The sequence below is a fragment of the Myodes glareolus genome, chromosome 7 (genome assembly GCF_982192425.1).
Source record: "Myodes glareolus chromosome 7, mMyoGla1.1, whole genome shotgun sequence".
In the NCBI taxonomy this organism is placed as follows: Eukaryota; Metazoa; Chordata; class Mammalia; order Rodentia; family Cricetidae; genus Myodes; species Myodes glareolus.
The window spans coordinates 74,014,567-74,031,393 of NC_142032.1; the positions used below are offsets into that span (position 1 = coordinate 74,014,567).

Sequence of the window (16,827 nt, forward strand, 5' to 3'; positions counted from 1 at the left end):
CATCTTCTAAGGCGTCTGAAGGTCCACAGCATTCTGTTGTTTGTTTCTTAACTTGACACTAAACCACGAAAAGCATCCACTCTGTACACCTAAGCGGGCTAGGGAGGGAGACCGCGGCGATACAGGGCGTACGACCCGTCGGTTACTAGCCTGGTTCTGAGAGGTCATCTTCGCACCCCTGCCGGCAACGCGGCAGGGCGCCTCAGGCTCCCGGGCGGGTGTCTCTTTGCGGCTGCTAGTCCTCGGGAGCGGCGAGCGGCGCTGATTGGCAGAGCGGGCGCCGCCGTCCAGGAAACGGCTCGGGTTTCAGCGGGGGGCGTGACCCGCCCGAGGAGGCTGCGGCGGCGGCGCGGGCTGCGCGGGGAGAGCGCCGAGAGAGGCGAGCGGCGGCGGCGGGCGCGGGACGGGCGCACGGACGATCGAGTCCGCGGCCGCACGAGCTCCGGCGCGGGGGCTGCCTGCGCGTCCCTGGCCCGGCGTGGCGACTGCTCTCCGGGCTGGCGGGGGCCGGGCGTGAGGCCCCGGGCCTCAGCGTTCCTGCGCGCTGCGAGTGTTCGCTACTCGCCAGCAAAGTTTGGAGTAGGCAACGCCAAACCCCAGTCCTTTCTTCTCGCTGCCCAGATCCGAGGGCAGTCCCGGCGTCATGTCCTCGCTGTTCAGCGATCCCGGGCGTGCGTGAAGCCTCGGAACCTTGCCGCCGGCTGCAACCCAAGGGATCTTTCTCTTTTTGGAGTTTTTCTCCGAGCTCCTCGTCTGCTCCATCCCGACCCACTCTGGGCTCCGGCACAGCACCGAGCGCGGAGGAGCGCTGCCATTCAAGGTAATCGCCGTGCCGAACGCCTCCGGGAGCTTCGCCAGCTGGGAAAGTGGGCGCTGTAGGAGGACGAGGGGCGCAGAATCCCCGGGAGGAGGGCGCCGGGGAAACGATTTGGGGGCGCGCCCTGTCGGTCTCTGGCTGGATTGGTGATGGGGGAGTGAATGCATGTGGATGACTGGCTTTGGGGGAGTTCTTTCAGCACCTCCATCCAGATGCTGACATCTGTGTCTGCCGCCGGCACCCTTTCCCTGTCAGACTCCGGCGGGCAGTCCTGCCGACTGGGCGCGTTCCTCTGAGCTCAGAGCCGGCGCGCCATGGGGCCGCCTGCCAGTGGCACAGCCCAAAGGCGGGGGCTCGGGAAGGGCATCTTCGGGGTGCCTGGGCTCTGAGAGCTCCAGCCCAGCACCATACAGGCCATTGGGAGAGGGTTTTTTTTTTGCGGGGGGGGGGGAGAAACTGCTAGAGAGTGTCCGGCGACAGCCCTAAAGGGATGGGGATGCCCGGGTGGCACCTTAGGGTCAGCAGTGGCTCGGGTCCCGGATTCCAGTGCCGGGCGTCACTCACCCGCCACAGCGGTTGGCGCAGAAGGGATCGCAGCGCGCCTGGGGCTAGGGGGCGAACTGGACCGACTTTTCCTAGTTCTCCTAGCTGCTCTGACCGCAGCCGCGCCGAGATGTCGAAAGCGCAGGCGAGTTCTAACTTGCGCGCTCATTCTTCAGCGCTGGGGAATCGGCCGAGGGCCCTGCGTGGCGCTGACTTCCACCGTCGCGGCCAGGGGGCCGGCTGGGGAGGCCGGCTCTAGGCGCGGAGCCTCCTCCGTGTTCCTGCAAACTTCCCAAGACCTTCCTTCCTTCCTCACCCCCCCCTCCCCAGTTCAATAAAACCTACCCTTAAAGGAAGACTTGCTTTCAAACTCAGGGCACCCATTATGTGTTTGGTGTGAAATGCTATCAACATTTAAAACTCTATTGTCCCCGGTGTCCCAAATCCCTGTAAATCTTCCACCAGCCTCGACTCATTTTCATCTGAAAAGCCTGTTTAGTTTGAATAGAAAAGCAATCAGGCGCCCCTCTCCCTCTCGTTGGAATGTCAATTAAAATGCAGATTTCTCAGAGCTCTTTAGCGCCCCAAGAAGAAGGACAAAACTGGATATTCCAGACTGACAAATGAAAGAAATGCTACTATGAGTGAGGTGTTGATGTGCACCTCAAAGTATCCAATGAAACAGGAGGGCAGGAATTGTGATCTTACGGCAGTGTGCATTTTTGGGATTTCCTTGTGTTTAAGTCCCCCCCCCCCCCCCCACCTCCAGTCATTGACAGCTCCCTTCCCTGTTTAGCTACGGCGAGAAGTAAGGAAACCTTGGGTCCAGATAGGGGTCTACATTTAGTATTAGCCTGGTAGTGTTGACTTCTCCCATGAGAAATCCTCTTGGGAACAAAATGCCAATTGCTCAGCGCGCTAAGGCATCCTGGGATTGAGGTAGCAGGCTGCACCCCCTACCCCCAAGCTGGCCCTCAATTAGCCTGATAGGGAGAGGGTGCAAAGTTGCGTGGCACTGAGCAGGCTCACCAGCCAGGCCCTTTCTGCCGGTCACTTTGCCTGTCTTTGGAGGCAGACTTGCGCGGAGGTGACCCCAAGGGGCGGGTGGCCCGTGAAGAGCCATCCGTCAGAGCGAGGGTGAGGACTCCTCCCTCGTAGACTGAGAAGAGAGTTCCCTTTCAGGGGGGAAAAATAAACACGCTGGGGCTTTCACTGGGGCTCAGCCTCCAGGAAGGATTATGGTATTGAAGGCAGGAAGCTGGGATTGTGACCGCCAGCAGCATGCTGGGCCTGTGTTCCCAACACCGAGCCTTGGGACCTAATTATCCTGCCTAGGAGGTCGCTCAGCACTTTTGTCCACTCCGGTGAGGAGCTGCGCAGACCTGCTGCCTTCCTTCTCACCTTACAGAGGTTTGAGGAGGGGGCCGCTGTGGGGCCTGGGCCTGCGAAGAACCAACGTCCAAGTTGAGCCCGACCGGGGCACTGGCCATCTTCCGCCTCCAGCTGAGGCACTCCTGGGTAGGGACTGTGGGGATGGTGGTCTGAGATTGTAAAGTTGCTAGAGAGGTGGAAAATTTCCCTGAATTCTGTAAGTTCTTAGTCAATCAATGAGAATGTTTGTGTACTTTCCTATGACAGGTATGTCAGGGATTATTTTGGGGGACTCTTGACTTTAAGAAGAGTTGGGGAGAAAAAAAATCCTCAAGGCATCTAGAAATCTCCGGGCATCTAAACACACACACAAAAACACATACTTTTCTGGCTTTTATTGTTATTTATAAACATTTTACCTGTGCTTAGGAAACAAAGGCAGCCTTTTACTTCCCACTTGAAGATGGTGCAGCCTCTTAATTCTCAGTGAAGAAGAGAAGGGACAGATTTTAGGACAGGGCTTCAGGGAGGTTCTGGCAGGGTCGAGACCCTGTGTCATCACTGAAAGCATCGAGAGCGCGGGGTTAGACTGCTTTCTTTTGCGTTAAAACCCCAGCCCATCCCCAGCCTCATAAAATGCCCTTCACGGAATCCAGCGTCCAAGGTTTTGTCCACTCCTTCCCCGCAGCTGCCTTAAGCAGATTCAACGAAGCTCGTGCGTTCTGACTCAAGGCTTAGTCACTGAGGATACTGAACAAACTTAAAGTTATTTGTACTGTGGTACGCTTTCTCGGGAAATTCTCCCTGCTTGGGGGTAGAGTACGTTGAGTGCCCCCTTGTAACTGACACTTTGGAAGTTTAGCCAATAGGTTGGCATATTGAAAGTCCCCAGGCCAATCACATGCCAGGACAACTTACACGTATCATCACCCTTGCTAATAAACTCTTGCATTATTCATCCAGGCTGGTGTCTGCCCTGTTTCTTACCCCCCTTGACGTAGGGCGAAGACATTTAGTTAGTCTGCCTGTGCCCTGCCGTGTAGTCAGTGGAAGGGAGCTCAGGCTTTGAAACCCCCGTTTGGATCAAACTCCCTCTTTGTAAGTGGCTGCTTGGCGAAAGGCTGAAATACACGCCTGCATTTGAAAATGAATCCTGACAAGTGTAAACTGGTGGGAATTTTTTTTGTAGCCTTCCTGGGATTCTTTGATTCTGTTACTCTCCTTTCTTCCCCAGAACCACACTGGAGGAGGGGGAGGGGGGGCATGCCGCTCAGCTCCAGCCCAGCTGAAATTCGGCTCTCTGGGCAGACCCTCCTCCTGTCAGCCTCTTAAAGGCCAGCTGGGATAAGAGAAGCTAATGAGGCTGCTTGTGCCAAGCCCAGCGTTTTCAACTCACTCTCATTCTCTCTTTCTCTCTCCTCTCTCTCTCTCTCTTTTTTTTTTTTGTAGTTGACCTTGAAAGGAAGGAAGGTCAGGTTGCTTCTGCAACCTGGTAGCTTTGATAGCGGATGGAAGGGCATAGTGCGTGTGTATAGCTGGGTGACTGGGTCCTCCAGCTGTGGTGGATCTTGGTGTCTCTTAAAAGTGAGCTTTTTAAAAGCTTAGTCTACTTCAGCTCTGCGGACCAGTCTGGAAACACCTGGGACGCTGAGGTGAGGATGCAGGCTTTCGTTGATAATGAAAAAGATGTGTTTGCGTGCACAGCTGAGAAACGGTTTTATCTCGTCTGGGTTTAAGCGAGTTGGCAGGGTAGAAAGACAATACTAACTGGCTGAATCTCTTTCAGTGGCGGCAGCAGCAGCAGCAGCAGCAGCAGCAGCAGCAGCAGCAGCAGCAGCAGCAGCAGCAGCAGCAGCCTGCACACAGCCACCGCCACAGCGCTCTGGCTCCTGAGCCCCCTGTGGGCTGAAGGCATTGCAGGCAGCCCATGGTCCTTGAGGAAGTGTGCAGATGGGATTGCCGTCCACATGGAGATATGGAAGAGGACCAGGGATTGGCACCGTGACCATGGTCAGCTGGGGGCACTTCATCTGCCTGGTCTTGGTCACCATGGCAACCTTGTCCCTAGCCCGGCCCTCCTTCAGTTTAGTTGAGGATACCACGTTAGAACCAGAAGGTAAGTTCCCGCATGCCGTTTTTTTTTTTAGGGTTTCAAGTTGTTTGGGGGCTATGTCTGGGGGAAGTGGTCATTAAAGGAAAGGCCTTTTTGTCAGCCAGCTGCCTTAGGAGGGTGACCTTCCTCTACATCTTCCACAGCAGAGCGCAGAAGGGAGGGTCTTGGCTCCCAGGCATGAGTGGAGTGGTTTCGTTTGCTGTGTTCTCTGTGCTGGGTGAGGGAGGCCGTGGCAGTTCTTTTCTCAGCCAATGCCTTGCAGCACTCTGGAGGGGATGTGCTCTTAGCAAGATGACTGTCATCTACGGCTTCCTGCAGTTACTTTCTGGTTGGAGGGAGAGCCTGTGTTTTGGCTAAAGGAAATAGGCAGCCTCCGAAAGCTGATGTTTCCTTTGCTTTGTCTAAGAGCAAAGAAGGTTCTGAAGTTGCGCACTGAGAACCTTGCCTTGCTGGATGGTGTTTAGGCTGTGCCTGAGCTCTTTGTGTTTAAGCCCAGCACCACAGAAGGGCAGGTTTTATGTTAGGAAGGCCCCAAAGAAAATATAGCAAGAGGGTCTCCCCCATCCGAGGACACGCCAGACGTCACTGGCGTTTGGCTTTCGACACTTGGTTGCAAATGGGAAAAGCGAGTTGTGAGGAGAACATGCTGAAAATACTGAGCGGGGCAAAGATCTGGTCCTTCTCCCAGGGCCTTCAGAGACGTGGTCGATAGCCAAGCTTCTCTGCTTGGTGCGGCATGGAGATCTGTCATCAGGAGGGAATATTGGTAGGCGAGTTATTTTTTTTGAGTGGTAATCCGAGCGTGACACTGCAGATCCCAGCTCTCATCGCCACTTAATGAACGTGTTTGCCGAGGGCCCACCTGGTGCCGGCTGGGCCCTGAGCGCTCGCTGGCAGATCGGCTGAGCTGCTGTGCTTATACACCCCGAATCAGAGTCCCGAGGAGAGGAAGGGTGGATAGAACCCCTCAGGATGTCCACAAGGAGGGCTATGTACTCATCTGAGAGGTGGGGCTGGAGAGATGGGTCTCCAAGTAAGATCCACCCAGGCACCATTACTGGCTTTGTGTGCCGGAGACTGGGGGGCGTTGGGCCCCGCAGATGCCTGGAATGTTATCAGTTACCAGGTGAGCCATCGTGACACCTGACACCTGTCGTGTCTTCGGAGAGGAAATGTGGTAGAAGATTGCGTGTGAGGCTTGTTCAACCTCGAGCCTCGTGCCCAAGTTTGGAACCACCTCTTTGTGACTTACCCGGTGACATCAGGGAGAGTTTGCAACAGTGATGCGTTTTCAAAGGGCTTAATGCGAGGGGAAAGGATTGGGTTTCTGAAAGTCTGGCCTGTACTTCTTTTAATTTTGCTAATAATTAAAGTGGATGTCCCCCTAATTGCTGGGTTTTCCCTGGGGTGTGTGGCTCAGCACAAACTAAGGAAGCTGAGCTGGGATTTCCTACAGCGTGGGCTTCAGAAACAGTCCTAGTTAGGAAAAGAATTGTCGTTTTTCATTTGGACTCTCGGGGCAGTGTTGCTATGAGTTGATTTCGGTGCCGAGTTATAACATGGTCTTGGAGGGTTTCCTGGGCTGCATCTGATTACCTAAGGAAGGCTACAAGATGTGTGTGTACGTGCAGGGAGAAGACAGGTGGGGGCGAGGAAGGAAGAGCAGTGTGAAGGAGTCCCCCCCAATGGCCCTTTGTGTAAGAACTGATACCCAACAATGTGAGCATTGTTGAACGCAGATCCCACCACCTGGGGACCTGTAGGTGCACGCAGGGTTCGGGAGGAAGGCTGTGAAGTCCCAGAAGTTGGAGGTCACACGTTGCCAATGCCCTTGGGTACACTTTGCTAGATTCAGAGTTGGCATGACTTTTCGAGTCATGTCCAGAGTTGGGAGATGCTAAGGAAAGAAAAATGAAAAGAGTGTGGAGGTGTTTAAGGTGTGGAGCTTCCCCGGCACAGGTTTGGATAAAGCAGAGAAATCTCAGGGTCTCGGTTTCCCTGTCTACTCCGGAGGGTTCAGCATGATGAGTTTGGGGAATCTCTTTATCAATAGTCACTGAACAGTAATGTCCCCAGAGGCCTGCTGATGGCCACCTCAAGAGGTTTCTGTTTTCCCCAGTGATCTGGACAGAAAGATCAGAAAGCACAGCTAAAACACAGCTTCTGGCGTTGATGGTGGCCATGACTGTCACCATCCCCAGCAAGCTGGGGACAAGTTGGTGCCAGTTCCCTCAGCAGCAGGCAAGCTATGTCTGAGATGAAGGTGCCTCTGGGAGGAGGCCGCTGTGCTGGGTCCCTGCAGGGTCGGTGCTCTCTCCTTGTCTGTCTGATCAGCATTGCCAGTGGTGTCCAGGTGATTAGAAGGTAATCAAGATAGAGGAGACCATCCATGCTAGGCTCCAGGGACTCCCCACCCAGAGTGGAATGTGTGGGTGTGTATCCCTTCAAGCAGTCGTATTTAGCTAACACTAGGTTTGCCTTTGATCACCTGAAGCTTTACCAATGGAAGACTTTGGCTTGCTAACTTGGAAGCTCAGTTTAGCTGTCTCTTGGGCCAGAGAAATATAAAATCGATAAGTTCCTAGAACGAACCCCTGATCCCCCTTTAAGGAGCCCCTCTCTTTTCTTTGACTCTTTAGGGAAATGTCACATCCAGTTATGGAGTTCTGTGTAGTATATTTAATCATGTAATGTATGTCTTCATCCCCCATCCCGTCCTGTCCTGTGTGTCTCTGGACACTTTCTCAAGTGGCAGCAGCAGGGTTGGGTCAAGTCAGTTGACCTGAGAAGAAAGTAATCTCCGTAAGATTTTACTCAGCGTTTCAGAATAGAAATGATTGTATCCAGCTGGTCACTCATTGTGACAAAGGACAATAGTGCCCACAGTTGCTGATTGGGGAGGGGTGGTCCTGATTCTGAGAGCTGTTCTGTTGATTCATAGTCGGAATTTTTCCAATGTAGTCAAGCTTGATTACTGCCAGTCTGGGTCTTACTTTCAGATTCTCCCTGACATGGTCACCTGCTCCGGTTAATTAAGTCATTGTTGACATTAAGGGAATCTGTTTACCCCCAGCCCAGTAGGAGCTAAAATAAAAGGGCTTTTCCAACCCCAAACCCTTAATTACTTTCCCACCCTCTCTGCAAAGTGAAATTTTGCAAAGAGACAACCCAGGGTGGGGGTGGAGGGTGTGTGTGGGGGAGTCAGTTGCATGCCTTGAAAAGAAACCACTAGTTCTGGGGCAGTCTTCTGGGGTGTAGGGGTGAGGGCCATGCTGCCCTGGATTCAGGTGAGCAGAGATTTTGAGTGTGAGGTCTGCATGGAGACCAGCTTAAGTCAGATTTTCCCAGGGTAGGGTGAGTCTTCGCCCGAGTGTACCCTGTATGCTGTGGTCTCAGCCCTCCACATTTGATTGCTAGCTCAAAGAAGAGAAAAGAGGTGCCTGCGTGGTGCAAGTGGCTGATTTAAAATAAGTCTTGTTTCCTATTATCTGCATTTTTGTTCCTCAGTATGAGTGTGAATATTTAAGAGTTGACTGTAACTTGATAGTTCGCCGAGGAACAAGGGCTTATTCTTGGTCAATTAAACCAAATGCAGGCACATGCTGTTAAACATACACTGGAGTACACATTCTTCATTAGTATATAACGTATTACACAATTCGTGGACAAAGAACTGTGTTTAATATTACTTCTAGAGCAAAAATCTGGCAAGCCTAGAAAATTGGCATTTATGTAACTTTTTCTCGCTGGCTTCCGCTGATCCAAATAGAGCAAGGCTTTGTGTGTGTGTGTGTGTGTGTGTGTGTGTGTGTGCTGTCTATTTATTTCAGTAGTTAAAAGATTGATCATCTACTTAAAAAAGATAGCCTCCCCCCTCACTTCCCAGCCAGCACTAAAGATCTGTCGTTGTTGTTGTTTCAAGATTTATTTTTTAATTGTTTGGATTGAGTGCCTGTTTGTGTGTTTCTGTGTGGGTGTGTGTGCATGAGTGTGTGCCCGTGGAGCTGGAGGTTTCGGATGCCCTGGAGCTGGGTCTGGAGGTGAATGTGAGCCCTCTGCAAAGGGTGGCAATGTTCATAACCACTGAGCTATCTCTTCTGCTCCAAGATCTTTCAAAGTTGGTTCTGCTTGTTTGTTTGTTTTTTGTTGATGGTGAGAATTCAAATAACCAGGCATTCCAATATGAGATGTTTCCAATATCAGATTTAATGAATAATTCCATGGTTATGAAATCACTGGGGTGGTGTTTAAACAGGAAGGGGATGTTTAGCGTTCACATTCTCTGTGGAGGGCACGCAGTAGCCCTCGCTTACAGACGGCTTAGCTCCTTCCAGAGTGGTGCTGACAGGCCTGCCAAGTCCCTCTCGTCAGGGTCTGCCTTCCTCTTTCTCATTTCTGATCGAATCCCTGGCGAGTTCGATCCAGCCGGGTGTCCTGGCCTGGTCAGAAGCGCAGGAGTTATTTGGGGGGAGGGGGCGCTGCAGGCTGTTTTACAGATAATTATGGGTTTCCTGTGCAGAAGTGTCCCTATAGGGGCTGAGAGGATGACTCCACGATTAAGAGCACTTCCTGCTTTTGCAGAGGACCAGTGTTAGGTCCCCAACACCCACAGGGTGTTCCAGATGGTTATGAGTTGCCATGTGGGTTCTGAAAATAGAACCAGTGGTCTTCACCACTGAGCCATGTCTTCAGCCCTGTGATTAAATCTGGAATGTGCTGCTCGCTCGCTTGTGGCCACCATAAGTAACGATGTCCTTTGTGGGCTTTTTTACATTACGAGAATAAAAGAAAATCCATTGCTTGCTTTTGTCTGGGCCAAGTCAGGGAGCTAAACTGTCACATACCCTCTTTTTTTTTTTAAAAAAAACAAAACAAAACAAAACAAAACAATTTTATGTGTGTTGGTGTGAAGGTGTCAGATCTCCTGGAACTGAAGTTACAGACAGTTGTGAACTGCCATGTGGGTGCTGGGAATTGAACCCTGGTCCTCTAGAAGAGCAGTCAGTGCTTCCAACCCTAACATACCCTCTCCTTTAATTTTTTGTCCAACTAAAGAATCATGAACCCCAAGTATGCAAACACAGAGAGTTTCAGGCTATGGTGAGCATGTTTTATGGGGATGTTAAAAGTAGCTCCTAAGGGGAATGCCCATAGATTTGGGAGTGAGAACCAGGCCGGCACGTTTATTCCTGTTATTTATGTAGCGCCTTTCCCGAAACATCTCAATCCCAAGCGCTAGCTAAATAAACTCATAAATTCCATGATTGTTTCCTAACCCTGGAATTTCTCTTTTATTACACAGTAGGGTGTTGTTACACCTGATAGTTTACAAACACCATTCTTTTCCATGTGGGACCACACTTTCAAGGTAACTCGACCCTGAAAATGGCCAACTCGTTGTGTCTGTTACTGATCGAAATGAGATCTGCGACCGGAGATCTTTGTAAAACTTCTCTTTGGACACCCTTCACATTGAGAGTTGACAGTTGGCTAGCCCTAGCGTCACGTGGCTTGCTTCATGGTGCCTCTTTCCTGCTCCTCCCCAACCCCGTGGATTTTCCACTAAGACTGTTGTAGCTGTAGCAGGCACACCGCTGGATGTATGACCTACATGGAGAAATGCTCAGATTAAAGACCAAGGAATCCTGATTCAACATTTGACTCTTAGAATGTTCAATAGAGCCCAATGGGGCTGGTTTGAATAGTGTGTGGCCTGCTTTCTGGAGGTGTATTCTTAGAGGAAATTGCCCTTGGGAGCTGAGTTTGAATGTCTCTACTATCTTCTTGACCTCAGCCAGGAGAGATAACCCTTCTGGAACACCAAGATAATATCTCTCTAAATTGTGCAGATTGGGTGCAAACTGGGCTGCAGTTCCTGGCGCAGCAGCGCAGGTGCTCGGCAAACCCTGGTTTCTTCCCACCCCACACCCTCCGTCAAAGTAAATAGAACCCATATTTCAAAGACCTCGTAAGATGCTTGCCTTGTAATCTATAATGATAAATGGTGAATTTACAGACATTTAAATAGAAAAGAACGTTAGACCTTCCTTTAGCCTTCTCCTTTTGCCCTCTTGGACTTTTATGAGCCCCCTGGAGTTTAGACATGTGACCCTTCTGCTGCTTCCAATTCAAGTATTCGAGACTGACATTTTTCTTTTTTTAAGAAAGTCAATTGTAGCCTCACAGTACACAGGGAGAACACATGTCATGAGGCATGCTGTATTCTGGCAGGAGAGTCTTTTGGATTCTAAAGGATCCATGTAGGCCCAGCGAAGGATGGTGGAGAGGTTGTTGTGGGCTTGAATGGGTGCTCTGTAGTGTGGTCGCTCTGTCCAGGCCAGCGAGGAGCCTGCCCCCAGAGCAGGTGGTGATTGCCTTTTGCCACCGCCTCCTGTGATGTCTTCCTCCAGCAGCCTGCTAGAGTGGCTAGGTACCAGGCTTCCAGTCTGTGTGGAAGGCAGTTCAAGAAATCGCGATGGGAGCCAGAGTGGTGACGGAAGTGAGCACTGATTTGCGTGGCTCCTCTAGGAGGGCTCGCGAGTGCTCAGGTCCAGGGTGAGATCTTGTCCTTCCATTCCGTTCCGTTCTTGGGATAAGGATGGTTGCCATGAGGATGGATGAGGTCATGCTCTTCGTCCCTTTGCCATAATCATGGTGAAGGTGGGGACGATGGGAGAAGCCTGGCATTTATTAAGTACCTGTGGTGTCTCAGATGTACTAGGTACCTTGACATCTTGTCCTTTTCCCCTAAACGAGCAGACCCCAGGCATCCCATTTCGTGAATAAAATCACTGCCGTGCTCGGAGATGCTGTGATTTTTGGACAGCTTCACAGACAGTGAGTACGTACCTAGGCTTTGGGCGAATGTGTTGGTGGAAGATGGATTTCACAGCTGATTCCTCCTTCTTCAGCAAGAGGCAATTTGGTGGAGTGCTGGGCACCCCTCTTGTTTTTCCTTGCCCCCCTACTTTGAACATTAACCTTCAAGGACTGGTTAGCTGATTCTGTTTCTACTTCAAGGACCCACACCCCTTCCTTAAGTCATTCTGAGAAGAGTTTCAGGCAGTGAGAAATTTCCACCAATTACAGTCTCTGATTCTTCTGTTATGGCCTCTGGTGATATGTAGGGAATTGATAAGAGGTCTACTCTCTGCTGCTGGGGGTGGAGGGCAGTGGCAAACTGCACAGAGTCCTGGATGGTGACTTAGACTGAGTTAATGGACTCGGGACAGGACGGACATTCCCGCTCTTGCTCAGGTCTGCTTCAGATCCCGCCAAACCTTAGCTTGGTTGGGTTGCCATCCTGCTAACATCTCCAGCTTTTCTTTCCAGGCATTTCTGCCCTGCTACCAGGTGGGAAATCAAAGGCCCACCTGCACAAGACTTCCGGGACTCCTTCCGCCTGTGGTTATGGAAATGATAGGTGTGGGGGCCCTTTAGGTGTCACTCCTCTCCCCCAAGGGAAAAAAAAAGAAAAAAAAATTCCAAGAACTCAAGGCTGGAAGCCAAGACACCCACTCCTCCTCCAATTTTGGCTGAGAAGGGTGTCCCTAGGGGCAGAAGAAGCCAGGAAATGAAGCTTGTTTCTTAAAAGCAAGCAAAGTTCACTTTGGTGGGGCTTGAAAAAAAAAAATAGTGAACTCTGGTCCCAGACAGGTGTTGGGGTGAGTGGCAACTGGCCAGGACCCTGATGTCCTTGTGCAGTGAGTCGGGGATGCTCAGGGCTGCAGGTTGGAAGTGAGGCATGGTCACTGTTGACATGGAGGTGAGGCTGCTTTCCCTCAGAGCTACATAGTCCTTGAGAACAATGGCCGCCTCCCAAGCCGATAGGGAGATGATGCTATAGGTGTGCTTTTCCAGGCTCAGGGTAATTAATAACCTTGGAGTCCGTTTCCCAACTTCTTGGTTAATTGGTTGAGCTAGGGTCTCATGTAACCCTTGAGCTACGTAACTGAGAATGCCCTTGAAGTTCTGATTCTCCTGCCCTCACCTCCTGAGTGCTGGGATTCCAAGCACAAACCACTAGGTCCAGTTCCCATCTTATCTTTGTTGTGGGAAGGTGTTTCCCCTGGAAGGGGTGGCCAGTCTGAGGAGGCTGCGCCATGCCGCAGCTGGGTTAGTTTGTTTGCTCCTTGATGTCCGTTTCCTGGCACTTCATCTCTCTGATTGGTTTCTTGCCCAATCATCACGGAGGCCAGGAAAGCTCTGCTGATCGTGGGCAGAGTAGTGCCGGTTCCTTCCTTGCCTGGCACGGGGACACACCTTGTCCTCAGGATGCCACAGTGTTTGGGAGCCTTGCCCAGGCCTCCGAGACTCAGTGGTGAATCCTGAAGGTAGACACTCTTCAGATTTGTTTGCTTTCTGAAAGCCTCCCCTCCAGGCAAATTTGAGGTTTATTGGGCAGGAGAGAAAGGTTAACCATGGTGGTGCCATCTTCATTAGAAGCTTCAAGCAAATGTGGGTTTCAGCCCTCCTGGATAGACTCCCCAGAACCTTGCATTTTGCTACAAAACACTGCAGAAAAGTGATCCTTAAGGCTCTGGCCTGCTTTTCCCGGTCCTGCAGCCCAGAGTCTCCTCGCGCTTCCATGCAGGCCTCAGCTAGCTGAGCCCCAGCAACAGGATCAAACCCATCCCAAGAAAGAAGGCCATCTGTTTCTCAGCCTCCAGCTGCTGACCCTTCGTCTGCAATTGGCCGGGATGCTGCAGAGAGGACTGGTCCTGGGGACACATCTGCAGCCTCTGAATGGCGTTGTAACTAGGGTCCTGCTGGGAAAAGAAAGACCAAGCCCTTTAAATAAACCAGCTGAACAATATTACCCCCCCCCCCCCCCGCCCCAAGATCTGGAGTCAGAGAAGCCAGAGGCAGCCTGCCCTCTAGGGCTAACTCTTAACCCTGCTTTTTGTAGCCAGGCCACTTTAAAACTATTCTTTCATTCAGAAAGTACTTACCAGGCGGAGGAGGGGGACCCAGCTCTGCATAAGGAAAATGTCACATAGGATTTGGGCATCGATCTGCCCCTTAAGGGAATTAGAAGGCAAATATCTCCACTTGAGTGGATGCCACTTATTGGATGTTTATCTCAGAGTCAGAGAGGCGAGCTTGCTCCAGGTGCAGCTTTGAAAGAGCCACAGGCAACGTGAGGTCCGAGCAAACTGGCCTCTGGAATGTAGTTCCGCCTCGGGAACACCTGCCAATTACCCCAGTTCATCGCAAGCAGGCCCTTAAGCTGTAGCTGACTTAGGCACCATGATTCTTGGGCCTGTCGCCTGTCTGGTGTCGGAGGCCTCATCCCTAGCATCTGGGCGGTTATGATAACAGCCTGCTGGCGCCTTTGGCTGTAGGGACTTCCTACAGGTTGTGACCTGCTGTGTGTATTCACTGAATGGATGAATAGCAGAGGGGTGTGTGTGTGTGTGTGTGTACAAGCACATGTATGTTTTGTGTTTGTGTGCAGGTTAGACGGTGACCTCAGTTGTTTTTCCTGTGGAGTTGTTGATGTTGTTCACCTTGGTTTTAGTGACAGGGTCTCTCACTGACCTGGAATGCACCATATAGGCTAAGATAGATGTATCTGTCTTTGCCCTCTCACTACAACTACCCCCCCCCCCTTTTTTTAAAATGTGGGTTCTGGGGAATCAAAGTCATGCTTGCAGAGTTAACACCTTACCTCCTGAGCCATCCCCTCTGCAGCTCCCGAAGGTACAGTGGACTGTATGTCTTTGACTCACTAGCTTCTTGAAGTAGGTATTAGACATGGCCTGGATGAGGAGAAAACCTCCCAAGACCTTCAGTTGTTTAGTTCCACTTGAGAACCTTGCAGGCATTCCCATGCAGGGAAGCAGACGTAAGAGATGACAGATTTGTTCGTTCGAGAGAAAACCCTGGTTTGGAATCAGAGGAATGCAAGTGGCTATTCTCACGGGGCTGCATAGATCCTCAGCTGATTCATCTGCTGACCTGCTACAATCAGGTTATGACCCATGCACCCAAGCCCCAGGTGGCCCCTGGCCAGTGCAGGCAGGGCTGCAGGTAGAGTGCTTGCCCCACCATACAGAGAGTGCTTTCTCTCAGTGTGCTCCTTACATCAGAGTGTGGGAGGGACTTCCCTTGGACTCTCTGTGTGCTGCCCAGCAGCTTGCCTTGCTGGTGTCTCAGCCGCAGGGTGCTGCTGTTCAAGGTGACCACGTTCATTCTTGACAGCAGCAGGGCCCTGGTCTGGTACCAAAGGTTGCTGAACTGTCCTCCTCTGAGAGCCCATGAGAACCCAGCCCATGCCTGAGGTTGGCCCTGGAAGGTGGTCCTTATGCACGATAAACCAAGATCCTTACATTTATTTCCCCTCCTCCCATCTTCTCAGAATCTCTCCAGGAGACTATTGGGTAAGAGATGAATGCATTTGCCTGTTGCGCAGACTACATGGATAAAACAAAGGCTGTGACGTCATGGAGACGGGTAATGGCATTTGTCATAGTAGGAATCAGGAAATCTAGAGGTGACATTTGGGTTGGATTCTGAAAGCTGCATAGGAGTCTTCCCGATGGAGTGGCAGTTTGGGGAAAGGGGACAGTATACCCTCTGGCTGGTGGATGAATGAGGGGAGGAGGAAGGAATGTGGGATCCCGGCAGTGTTGTAAATTAATTTTCTAGAGAGACACGTCAGTAGACCTTAAGACTGTGCCCTGTAGGTTAGATACATTCCATTCAGGCCTTTGCCTCGTTAGACCTCCTTACCCCATTCCTCCATGTTGTAGCTACAGTGAGCATACGTCTGCGCCCACAGCTGAGACTCACCAAAGTTGCCCGGTGGCATTTGTCTCTCTGTGGATCCAGCCCTAGGTGGCAGGGTTTCCAGAACAACACGTCCCAAGGAGCCCTGCAGACGTTAGGGAGCCCGCGCTTTTTCTGCAAGCGTGCCTTTAGGACGCCGGGGACCTGGGTCTAGCTAGCCAGACTGGATACAGACTCCTCTTTGTACCGTTGAGCCACCAGCTCTAGGTGCTTTGACATAACTTGTAATGCCAGTTTCTACTTCCTGGGTGCTGTGGAATCCCATGGCTGAGTTCCTTGGGATAGACTCTCTGAACAAAAGGCTCCATTTTGCAGTTCTTGCTCAAGCAAAGCATCAATAGCTAGGGGATTTTTGTGGACTGCACTGGTTTGATTTCTACCCATAGCCCAGTGGGAATTTCACTCGTGTCAGTGAATGAATTGAGCACATATGTTGTGACCAGGAGTGAAATCGTCTCTTTGTCACGTGGACGGTGTCATCACATGTTCAGGTCGGGTGGGGGAGGGGCTGCAGACGGGGAAGGGGTGAAACTGCCACTTTGAGTCCAGGTATTGGGCGGCACAATGACTCAGTCTCCAGCAAGGGCCTTCTTAGGCTCCTCTGCCCCTTTTATATTTTCATTCTCTCCGGGGCTTAGCATAATTTCTTTCAAACACAGAGGGCCGTTCACCCTGTTTCTCAAAGCCAAGCCTAAATTACGAGGGGCGTGCCTAAATACGTAATGTGTAATGGTTCCCATATTGGAAGCATTTACTGCTTACTGGTCCTCTCAGATGGGGCCGCTTGAGCCAGCCCAGAGTTTCTGTGGCTGTCAGGCTACTGTGGCTGAGGTAGCTATTAGTGGGGGTGACACAGACACAACACAAGGCGTTTGCAGTCCCAATATGTGTCCGAATAGGCACTCCAGCTACCGGTTGTAAACAGAAAGCCTTGGCCGCCTGTTCACCTTTCTCCTCTCCCCAGCCTTTACATCTCTTTCCTCCCCTCCCCCCATTTTTAATGCAACAATATTTCTTTAGGTTGAGAACTTCCATCTTTGTCCTGTGTGGGTGTTGACCCCCTCCTCTCTTTAAGAATGCATTGTGCCAAGGCCTTATAAGGCCTGAGTTTGATATAAGGATTTGCAAGTTGGTTTTTGTCAAGGGGACGCTCTGAACCAGCAGGCGCTGCAGAGCCAGCTCTGGGATGTCG

At 51.4% G+C, this 16,827-nt stretch overlaps 1 protein-coding gene across 13 annotated transcripts in view; it reads left to right on the top strand.

Annotated features, from left to right (window-relative positions):
- The first annotated feature begins 359 nt into the window (after positions 1 to 359).
- Positions 360 to 16,827, top strand: part of Fgfr2 (fibroblast growth factor receptor 2) — a 103,559-nt gene continuing 87,091 nt past the window's right edge. For 7 of the 13 annotated variants that reach the window (XM_087908385.1, XM_048455129.3, XM_087908386.1 and 4 more), the window contains exons 1-2: positions 363 to 820; positions 4,518 to 4,847. In XM_087908385.1, the coding sequence (XP_087764511.1) occupies positions 4,682 to 4,847 (166 nt within the window). In that variant the 5' untranslated portion in view covers positions 363 to 820; positions 4,518 to 4,681. Of the gene's footprint in view, positions 821 to 4,517; positions 4,848 to 16,827 lie in introns of all 13 variants that reach the window. The other 6 variants (XM_087908382.1, XM_048455123.3, XM_087908383.1 and 3 more) reach the window with 2 other exon arrangements.